This window comes from Echinops telfairi, unplaced genomic scaffold, assembly GCF_000313985.2.
Source record: "Echinops telfairi isolate 266 unplaced genomic scaffold, ASM31398v2 ScPeMD7_7457;HRSCAF=8495, whole genome shotgun sequence".
Taxonomy (NCBI): domain Eukaryota; kingdom Metazoa; phylum Chordata; class Mammalia; order Afrosoricida; family Tenrecidae; genus Echinops; species Echinops telfairi.
The window spans coordinates 31,999,948-32,011,225 of NW_022111357.1; the positions used below are offsets into that span (position 1 = coordinate 31,999,948).

The following is an 11,278-nucleotide window of genomic DNA, read 5'->3' on the forward strand; positions in this document are numbered from 1 at the left end:
GATAGTTTATAAATTATTTTGTCATATCTTGCCCTGTCGGATGTCTCCCTTCACCCACTTTTCTGTTGTCTGTCCCCTAGGGAGGAGGTCACATACAGTTCCTTGTAACCGGTTCCCTCTTTCCTACCCACTCTCCCTCTACCCTCCCTGTTTTGCCACTCACACCACTGGTGGGACGTTTTCTTGACGAGCACTTACCCTTTATATAAAACTCTCTTATACATGAGTTTCGGTGGATTTGTTTCTCTAAAGTACCCAGACTAACACACCCAGGTTGTCGTATCAGGGTCCCAAATGGCTCTTCCTGGAGAGTCCTGGAACATCCAGCCCCACAAGACCCTGGGGAAGAACCAAAGTGCTGCTATGGAGGGCTCAGAAAGCCAGTCTGGTAACCTGGCTTGGGGATGGCTCTTGTGGAATGAGCTCACCACACTAGGAACAGGATCAGGGTTGGCTTATGATCAGGATGCTGATGAGAAGGCCTTGCAAAGGCATCAAAGTGACAATCAGCTCACTTCCTGGCCCTTTGCATATCCCTTTGCATCAAAAGATGCCAAAACATGGCATTGCTCTGTCCCTGGCATGGTGGGGGTAGCTGGAATGTAAAACGTATCAAGGCCCCCTCTTTCATGAATCCCTCCATAGCCTCACACACCTGGTGTGCCACACAGCCCCACGCCCCTTCTTAGGGCTGGTGAGCCCCAGCCTGATCCTGCCCAGTCCTGCCTCTGTGCTTGCTCTCGCTCACAGAATAGTCTCCCCACAATCTCTGCGTGGTTTCCTCTTCCTCTTTAGTGAGTCTCAGTCAGCTAAGGCCTCCCCGTAACATACCACAAAAAGGAGGGACACAGAGACCCTGCCTCCCTTCCTACCCACTCTCCTGTTCTCCGCATAAAGCAGACCCCTACCCTAGATCTCCTGGGTTATTGGATCATACGTGCTCTTATGCATTAGTGGTCTCTTCATAGGAGGACTGTGATTCCTCACCATGTGTTGTGTTGTGTCTCTGGTCCTAACAGCAAGGTGGGGCACATGAGAATCATTCTGTTCTCATTTGTGCCCTGGCAGTGCAGTGGTTAAGTGCTCAGCTGCTAATCCAAAGGTTGGTGGTTCAAACCCACCTAGCCATTCAGTGGAAGAAAGAGCTGGCAATTGGCTCCCATAAAGACCATAGCCCAGGAAACCCAATGGGGGCCGTTGAACTCTGTCCTATAAACCATAAAGACCCTGACTGCCATCAATACTCAATTCTGACTCAACGTGACCCTATAGAACAGGGCAGAACTGCTCCTGTGAGTTTCCAAGACTGTAAGACGTTAGGGGAGCAGGCAGCCTTATCTCTTTCTTTCGGAGCAGTTGATGGTTTCAAACTGCCCATTATTAGCAGCCCCATGCATAGCCATGGTGCCGCCAGGGCTCCTTCCTGCCATGCAGCATCGCTGTACTTGGTTGCAGATCAGACTGGGGCTCCCTAGGTTGTCACTGGCTGCTTTTCAGAACTATGTCGCTAGACTTTTCTCTTGAATCTGTCTTTGTCAGGAAGCTGCACTGAAAACTGTGCTGCATTGGCATTTGTGGGATGGATGGTTCTGGGGTGTGCCGTGCTGTGGTTTTCTACCGCCTGAACACCAGGTAAACGGGCTGCAGCTGGCACCTTAGGCCACCACGTGAGTCCCTGGTGGTGTGGGGAAAGAGAAGGGGGAAGACCTGCAGGAAACAGGATTTCTTCCCCTGGAATCCCGTTCCAGTACTCTCTCAGAGCCCAGGGCCACCCATGCGTGGTCAAGAAGGAGTTGGCCCAAGGGGGTCCATCTCTGGTCCTCCAGCCCTGAGCATCCTGGGCCCTGCATAGTCCATCACAGGAGAAAAGACTGATCAAAAACGTACCCAGAAGGGGAAGGTCTGTCTTCTCTGGTAGCCACAGCAACTTTTGTCGATTCCAGGTGCGCTGTGGGGACAGACTAGGGTTATAGTTATGCCTGTTGTAATGGTCGTCGTAGGTGCTGATAAGATAGTGGTCCATTGGCTCCTGGTGGTGCGTGATCAAGTGTTTGTATGGGAGACCCTGGAAGAACAGACACATTGGGTACATCACTGATCAAAGCAAGGAAGCCCACTAGCAGTGGAAGCTGCTGGCAGTGCTAGACGGTGGGGGGAACGGGGTAGGGGTAGGGAGGGGAGGGGTGGTATGTGGTGGTGCTGGGCAGAGTGGCTCCCTGAGTTCTTGGGCCTATCGATGGGGGCACACTTGCTCATCCCACTCCGGCAAGAATTCGTGTCCCAGTAGTTTTCTGTAAGATCCCTCTCGTAATGCTGGGTCCATCCCTCCCAAGAGCTCTGATTTAGAAGAAATATGTGCAGGATTCTTGCCTCCTTAGAGGCAAGGATGGCAAGCTTTCCTCTTACATATTTGGGACCTATTGTCAGGAGGAAGCAGGCCCTGAAGCAGGACATCGTGGTGAGTAGAGAGATAGCAAAAAAGAACATGCTCGACAAGATGGACCGACCAGCGGCTGGAACAAGAGCCTCAAACCTAAGAATAGTGGGAGGAGGGCCCAGGACCGGTAGCCTTTCATGCTGTTGTGCATGAGTCGCTGTGAGCTGGACCCGACTCGATGGCACCAAACGACAAGAGGTCTGGCGACACATTGAAAGGGAAATTAGAACACCCCGCCTGATGGGGAGTCAGTGCCATGGCTCCTCGGGGGCCCCTGTGATCTGGAATAATGCCCTTTGATTTGCCCCAATTCTCATCCCATCTAAGAGCAGGCTTCCAAGGGGAGAGAAAGACATTGAATGCTAGGCCTGGCACGTACACCTTACATCTCTGTCGGTTACTATGGGAGGAATCAGAGAGCGCCCCATGAATTGTCTTTTCCAGCGATGGATTTACGGCTCCTTCAGCTGGGAACTAACTGGGGGAGGAATTTCTTTGGTGGGGACTTATTTCCAGGGAGAAGAAAGCCAGGGGCTGCCTTGCTCTGGGACGTTGGCCTGAATCAGTGACTTAAGAAAATCCTTCGGCCCTGGAAGGGGGTCCTGGGGAACCAGGCTGATTTACAAGGGAGGCTGATGCTGATTTCCATGCTGTCCCCTTGTCCAGAGCAGGGGATGTCAGCTGGGCCCCGTATTTCAAGCGGCAGTTCCATAAATCAGTCAGATCACAATGCCTGAGGGAGACAGAGGGGTGGGCGCAGACACTGGAACAGGGGTTCCAAAGTTGTATATCACCAGGTGGCCCTTAGGATCTTGGCAGTGCCAGGGACAGTGAGCTGGAAGGTTTCCCACCAACGAGGGGCAAGGCTGAGGAGGCACAGTGGTTCAGCCTAGGGCTCAGTGGGGAGAGAGGTGAGACCTTTAGGGACTCTCTAATCCCTTCTCTTGGTTTGGGAGACACATCAGCCCACGAAAACCCTATGAAGCATAGAAACCTGATCTGTGACCTACCAGGAAGATGGTACAGAATAAGGGGGCATTTTGTGCCATTATGCATGGGGTTGCCAAGAGTAGGTGGTCATGTAATGGCAGCCAACAACAATAACAACACAGATGGATCACCAATCACAGGAATGAGGAAAGGTGAATCCTACAGGCAGCCCCTGAGCTGGAGAAGGTGTGGGGGGTGGGGGTGGGGGCGAGTCCTGTTGCCCTAAGAGATGGAGCCTGTGAAAAGTGGGCAGGTATCCTGTGGGTTAGGTGAGGCCAATGGAATTCAGGGCCACTGCTCCCTCTTACCTCGATTTTCCTTTTCGGGTACCACCTGGAGATTACATTCGGTCTGTGGTCTGGAAAGGGGACATACTCCTTTCTGTAAATGCTCTGGGGAGTTTTCTCCGTGGCTCTAGAGAACTGGAAAAGACCAGATAGTCCAGAGAACCTCTCTCAGATGCTCTGAACTCTGCCCTCAGGACTTCTCAGATGAGCCAGGACTGGCACCATTTTACCACATCTCATTGTTGGCATCCGTTTGCTTCCTCGTCTTCTCTCTACCACCCCCTTATCCTGCCCGTCTCCCAGTTTCACTCCGCACACACGTGTAGGAGACCAGCTCGTGTTACCCCGGGAGTCTGGGTCTCCCCCAGGAGCCTGCAGGAACTGCTCAGAATCCTTCCCCCTTTGTCTTTCTTACACAACCTTCCAACAGGTGTGGTGAGGGAGAACAGTACCCACAGCCCAGACCTGACCAGAGGAAGGGTCAATGCTGATGGTGCCACACAAGAGCCTGTTGTGTTTCCAGACTTCCACACCCAGTCTCGGGCACCGTCTTTTCCTAACCACCTCCCGGGAACACAAGAGGCCACCCAGGTGTGGCTCAATCCTACAGGCCACGGTGAGGATGCTTAACTTGAGGTAGGTCAGGTCAGAAAACGTTTGTTTCATTGGACTTTCAAGCACAGAGGAATGCCAAGGGTCTTACTTGTTCCATTCTGAAAAGAAAAGCTGAAATACATGGGGAGGCGGGATTTTGGACCCCACGTCAGAGAGCAGCAGCCCACCCGGAGCAGCAAGGCTGGGAGGAGCCAAGCCTGCCTCAGTGGATGCTATGTTCTGGAAGGGCCAGAGCAGGGGAATGGGAGTTCTTCAAATCAAGGTGCAGAGGAATTGGGCTCAAAGAACATCCAGACACTCCACTGAGGCTCACTCTTCATAGCTCCCCCAACACAACACAAAAGCAACTCGCTGCCGTTGAGCCGATCCTTGACACCTCAGCGATGGTATGTTCAAGAGAGTCTAGGCACCGGCTGATGGGCTTGTACTTGACCCCTTGAGTGGAGCCAGAGACCCTAGAGTAGCGGCTCTCAACCTGTGGGTCATGACCCCTCTCACAGGGGTGGCCTGATTCATAACAATAGCAAAATGACAGTGATGAAGTAACAATGAAAATAATATTATGGTTGGGGGTGCCCACCACATGAGGACCTGTATTAAAGGGTCCGGGCATGAGGAAGGTTGAGAACCACCTAGAGCCACGCTCGCAAGATGCGTGCACAGTCATCTAGGGCCCTTGGCTTGAAATCCATGGGGGAAACCAACAGCCCTGCCCCTCCCTGCTGGATCTCTCTCTGCAGCCTCGCTCCCCGGCCCTCTCCCCTTACCTTCATTCTTTCTTCCACCCAGTTCCCAGTGAGCACGTGGGTGGAATACTTGGGCTCGATGTGCCAGCTGGGAGTGGAGGGCATCTGGGGGCTCACCGCTGTGGCAAACATGACAGGTTCCTTTGATTTAGCTCCCTTCCACGTTTCTAGGGTTGTGACGGTGTGGCCGAGTTTGGGCACCCCTTTCTTCTTTCAGCTGCTCTCCTGAGTGGTAGAAGACACCTTGCTAACTTTGAGGACAAAAGAACTCCGAGAGTCCACTTTGGGCCTCTAAGGAGAGGGACTGGGATCATGGATTCCTTACTGTTGACTGTCTCCATGGTGATAGACGCTGAGTATAGATGTTCTTCTTAAGGTAACAGCTGATTCTGCAGAAACAAAATTGACTTTATGAAAATGAACCAAACCAGCCACCACTATCACCATGTCAGGGGCCGCCGGGCCATGGATTTCCTGTTGTGGCCCCAAGAGGGCCATCGCTCTGGATGCATTTTGACTGGTGGAGTCACTTGAGATGACCCCATCCTATTATTACTTAATGAGTGCTGATGTTTAGACCCAATAGAAGTTATTTACACACATTCACCCAAGTTAGTATCTGACCACCCTCTAGCTCAGGGGTTGGTAAACTGCAGCTCAGGAGCCCTTTCAGTATATGCATGTGGCTCTGAAGTACAATTGAAATATTTCAAAGGATATTATTCAGATAATGGTGATTTTATCTGTGTGTAAAAATATATATTTAGGGCTCTTGAATAAATTTTTAATTATTTAATTTTTAAATTTTCAAATAATTCAAAAATTATATTAAACTATGGTGGCCAGGGTCAACTCTTCCATCTAACCTTGATCTAATCTATTGTTTCTCTTTCCTTCCATTTCACTCCCTGCCAATCCCATAACCATCAAAGTCCGTTGTCTTTTGGCACGGAAGATCTTTATCTTGTTTTTTTCTTTTATATTAAGGGTCACTCTCTCTTTAAAAAAATCATTTTATTGGGAGCTCCCACAGGTATTACAACAATCCACAATTCAATTAGACCAAGCATAACTGTACAATTACCGCCACCATCAGCCTCAAAACATCCTCCCTCCTCCTGAACCCCCTGACACCAGCACCCCCATCCCCTCCTTCTTCCCCCCAGAGACCCAGTATTATTATTATTATTATTATTATTATTATTATTATTATTATTTTGCCGTACCTTATAACATCCAACGCACCCATCCACCACAACTCTGTTATTCGCTCCCCCCGAGTGGGGCCACAGCCATTATAATGATCAGCTCCCCCCAACCCAACCCCTTCCCACACCCTCAAGGAATCACCACTCCCGCCACTCTCTCTAAAGGACAGATCTATCCTGGATTTCCTGCATCGAACAATCTTAATTATATAAATGAACATACGGAGGTCTAACAAGATTAATGAGGCAAAACCAAGACTGTAATAGTAAGGGGAGGAAATATTTAAAAACTAGAGCATAGTTATGTGTTTCATCAGTACTATACTGCACCCTGGATATATCATCCCTTCCACATGGAGGAATTTTAAATGCTACATACTATATGGTTTCAACCGTAAGACATTCTCAAAAAGGTAAAATTAAAGAGATAAAAGAAAGATCAGTGGTTGATACCGTTCAGGAAGAGGCAGCAGGGTAGAAAGGTAGAAGAGGGCACTGAAATAATGCTGGATGATACTGTAATGGTGGACACACCGCACTGTACATTTGCCAAAACCATGGGGTCTTTTGCAACACACGTGAACTATGGATTTAATAGTAATCATGCAACCAAATATAGCCAATGTACCACAGTAGTACATGATGTCAATCATAAAAATGCTGAAGCCTGTGAATTTTATGAGCATGAGCCCATTACCATATTTAATTTGCTGTGAAAGAAGTTCATTGGCCAGAGGTAATGCTGTGAGGCATTTTGTAATATTTAATACGATATTCTGATACTACTTTTGACAGAAGCATTACAAGCAGGGAAGGAAAGGTTGTCATCGGAGTTATAGCAATTCTAGTGAAAATTGATCACCTAGTCTACCATGATGGAAGTGTTCCAATGTAACCACCTTGCCAACAGAAGGCCGGCAAGAGTCCAAGGGGAAGAGTGCCATACCAGTGTCTCAATTTTCATCTCTGCTGTTGGCAAGTTAGCTAGATCAGCCGGGTGTCACCCTGGCAATCCACAACCTCTACCCTGGCTTTCCTGGCCACAGCTGTGTGCATTTGGGTAAAGCAACAGTAGCTTGGGAGAGATACTAAGTGAAATCGACACAATATCATCTTTTCACTTGGTCATGAAATTCTCCTCTGCTGACGTCACCCTTCGATGAACATTCACATAGAGTATCCATATCTCTATATCCTTTCAGAAAGGTCGATCCACAGACTTCTTTCCTAGATTGCCTTGATGATTAGACTACTACCAAGTTTCAGCTGCAGTCATTTATCTGACTATTCAGTCAAGTGTTGCGTTCTGAAAATAGATCAGAGTAAATCCATGCCTATGACTGTTTCTTCTTCCGGGCACTGGTCTGCATTCTTCCCACAGGAAGGGTTTGTTTCTTCCATCACAGTCATTCCAGGATATTTCTGGCTAGAATTGTATTCCTGCAACTTTGCACTTTATTGCGGTGCCAAAGTAGTTTGCAGAATCATTTGTACACCAAACTCCAATTTTTGCTTCCTTAATTTGTTGATCGCTGGGAGTCCCCGTCATTCCACAGATACAGGTTGAAGGGAGGAAGCCATGGCACAGTTCTTACTCCTATGACTGCCTCGTGCCTTCAGGTCCTTCTGGAGCCGAGTCTTGCATTTTATTCTGGAGTGCTCTTGCATTTTATTCTGGAGTGCTCTTGCACATGCCCAAAGTTGTGGCTTTGTGTGATAAAGACAGCTTGGTGCGCGAGTAACTCATGTGCAAGCTTCCAATGACTTATGGTTGGCTCATTGCAAATCAGAAGCTGCTTCTCAGGTTTGCTCATTGCAAATCAGAAACGGCTTCTCAAGCTAAAAAGAGGTTCCTGTTTGGACAAAAATATAATGAGAAAGCCTTGCTCCCAAATCCTTAAAGAGCTGTGGTGTGATTTATTTGCAGGAGTTTGCCAAAGTCTCCATACACCATTCCTATCAATTTCTGATGCTTTCAAGCACTGTTAGATGCACTTGGTCACATAGCCCAAGTAGTGGAGTAACTTACATGGAAGTCTAGACCTTATACAGAGTTTTCTCTTCTCCCGGTCCTACTCAAAACAGGGAGCCTTTGGGAATATTCAGTAAATGAGTTGGAATAGCATGGCCAAGCCAACATAGATAACACCCCAGAAAATGTAATGGGAGCTATGATTTCCAGAGAGCACAGAGAGTGCGGGAGGGAGGGGGGAAGATGGGGGGGCAGCTGACAGTAACAATGACTGCACAACCCCACTAGAGGGGAGTGAACAACAGAACTGCAGGCGACCATACACATTGGAGATATATATATATATATTCTGGAGGGGGGCAGGGGAGGAGGGAGAGGATAAAGGGGAGCTAATATCAAGAAGGTCAAGAAGAATGAGAATGCCCTGAAACTGACCCTGGCAGCAAGTGCACAATACTGCCTGATGTGACCAAACTATGGACTGTCATATCTGCAAAAGCTCCCAATAAAATGATTTTTTTTAAGTCCCAAAGGGCTCAGATGGCAAAATACATTTTTCTTAGTGTTAGATGGAGTCAAATGCAATGTCTTGTCTTTTATCTAAGAAGATGGCTTAGTCACAGTTTTCTAGGGGGAATAAAACCAGTAAGATACTTATATAAATAAATGAAGAATTGATTCATCATTTGGGGGCTGGCAGATCCACAACCTGTAACTCATGATGGGTACTGGCTAAATATTTCAGCAGTCTCATGTGCCAACATTAGGCAGTAGAGGAGCAGTAGAAATTCTGGAATAATGTCTATTCAAAGTCTGGAGATAGAACCTTTCCTCAATAAGCCTCAGTTTTTTTCTGTTGGTCGTCAGCTGATTGGATGAGGCCCACCCACATGATGGAGGATAATTTACTTCAAGTCAACTGATGTAAATGTTCATCATGGGTAAATGCTTCATATCAACATGTAGACTAATGTTTGACTAAACAACTGTGCACCATAATCTAGCACAATTGACGTATAAAACTCAAAAAAGAACGTTAGCATGCTCCAGACCACTAGATCATTGGAAGCTTCACCAAGGCCAGAGGCTCCTGAAATTGTGTGTAATATTTCTGGGTTATATCTCTCATTACATTTCCAAGGTTGTAGGTCTACATGTTATGATGAGGCTAACTTCTTCAAAAGCCTAATACTAATATGAAAGAGCTAAATGATCATGGGCAGGGTCTTTAAACCAGTTATCAAATAATGTTCTGAAAGGAAACAGAGCAATAAGTGATGGAAAGGCTAAATTCCTAATGGCAATTTGAAAGGAGAGAGACGACCTTCAGGGCAGAAATCACAAAATTAGATTATGAAATTATCCCACACATCAAAGAGAATGCTACATCCAGAATTAGCTCTGTAGATCTTTGAACTCTCACTTAATATTCCTTCTCCCCTTAATATCTCATCCATTAGTTGAATGTAATATTGAAAGATTCTATGAGTAAAATATTGAATGGTGTAGGAAACATCAAAAAAGGATGGAAAGAATCCCCGCTCTTCCAAAAAGTCATTGAACCAAAAAGAACTGGTTGACATTCAACTATTTCAAGAGGTAGCATATAAGCAATAACTAATAGTGGTACTGAAGGAAGAAGTCCAAGCTATACTGAAAGCATTAGCCAAAAACAAGGCTCCAGAAATTGACGGAATATTCATTGAAATATTTCAAAAGGCTGATGAATCATGAAAGCACTCACTCATCTATGCCAGGAAATTTGGAAAACAGCTACTTGGCCAGCTGACTAGAAGAGATCCTTATTTGCACCCATTCTAAAGAATGGTGACCCAAAAGGATGCTCAAATTATAGAACAGTATCATTATCACATGCAAGTAGATGTTTGCTGAAGATCATCCAACAATGGTTTCAGCATTACACTGCCAGAGGTTCAGGCTGGATTCAGAAGAGGATGTGGAAAACAGGGCATCATTGCTGAGGTCAGATAGATTTGGCTTACAGTGCCACCAGAAATCCTTAACGTTCCATTATAGGACTATGGAAAGTTACAAAATATCGCATCTTAGGGTTGGCAAGTAATTAGCAGAATTTAAACTCAAAGTTGCCCCCTTATCTTCATTCAGCAAGCACTGCTCAAAGCACAGCAAGCGTGGAGTCCTGGTGGATCATCGGTTATGAATTGGCCGGTGGCCTGCATGGTCGTCAATTAGAAACCACCAGCAGCTCCATGGGAGAACAACGATTTTCGACTCTGGTAAATCGCTTGAGTTTCAGAGTTCCACATGGGTCGCTAGGAGTCATGGCAGTGAATGTGGTTTGGTTTCGCTCACAAAGTCAACAGTCTCTCTGTGGGAGAAAGATGAAGTTTTCTGCTCCTGTGAATATTCACAACCCGAAAACCCCAAGGGGCAACCCTATAGGTGACTATGAGTCAAAATCAAACTCGATAGTAGTGGGTTTTTCAAAGATTTTTTCCCACTCCATTGGTTCTACTTTTACTTAGTTGATGAAGTCCTTTAAGGCAAATGCCACTTATTTTGTCACCTACTGTGTTATCTTCATTATTTGACAATGTGGCAGGAAACAAGATTAGCATTAAAAAATCCAATCCTATTCAAAGAGCTCATCAAGACAGGCAGCACTCCAAGATGTGAATGCAACATGCCGGCATGGAGTAGGGAACCAGTGGAGAGGTCTGAGGGGCAGCCCCAATCCCAACTATGTGGACACCTGACCCTCCCTACAGAAAAATTTATTTCAGAGGACAGCACTGAAGTTGCAGCTCAGGGAGAGGGACAAGTCTGATCAGAGCACATGGGAGCAAATGAAAGGGGAGGAAGAGAGAGTGGAGCACATCCTGGCCCACAAATCCTTAAGGATGATATTCCCTCTCAGAGCAGCCAATCCACAGAGAAGACCATATGGCCGGCCCCACTATGAGACACGACGTCCATCACTGACCCATAGTCTTACAGGGGACAGCACTGGAGACAGAGTGGGAATTGCGCCTGATCTGATC

The 11,278-nt window shown here is 47.0% G+C and overlaps 1 protein-coding gene across 2 annotated transcripts in view; it reads right to left on the minus strand.

Moving 5' to 3' along the window:
• The window catches only part of CFAP107 (cilia and flagella associated protein 107), a 6,331-nt gene extending 1,020 nt beyond the window's left edge, over positions 1-5,311 (minus strand). Inside the window, exons 1-3 of one of the 2 annotated variants that reach the window (XM_004705170.2) lie at positions 5,097-5,311; positions 3,736-3,849; positions 1,888-2,065 (exon numbers count right to left, since the gene is read on the minus strand). In XM_004705170.2, coding sequence (XP_004705227.1) covers positions 1,888-2,065; positions 3,736-3,849; positions 5,097-5,207 — 403 coding nt within the window. In that variant the 5' untranslated portion in view covers positions 5,208-5,311. The remainder of the gene's footprint in view (positions 1-1,887; positions 2,066-3,735; positions 3,850-5,096) is intronic. The other variant, XM_030888057.2, reaches the window with a different exon arrangement.
• Between the last annotated feature and the right edge of the window lie 5,967 nt (positions 5,312-11,278).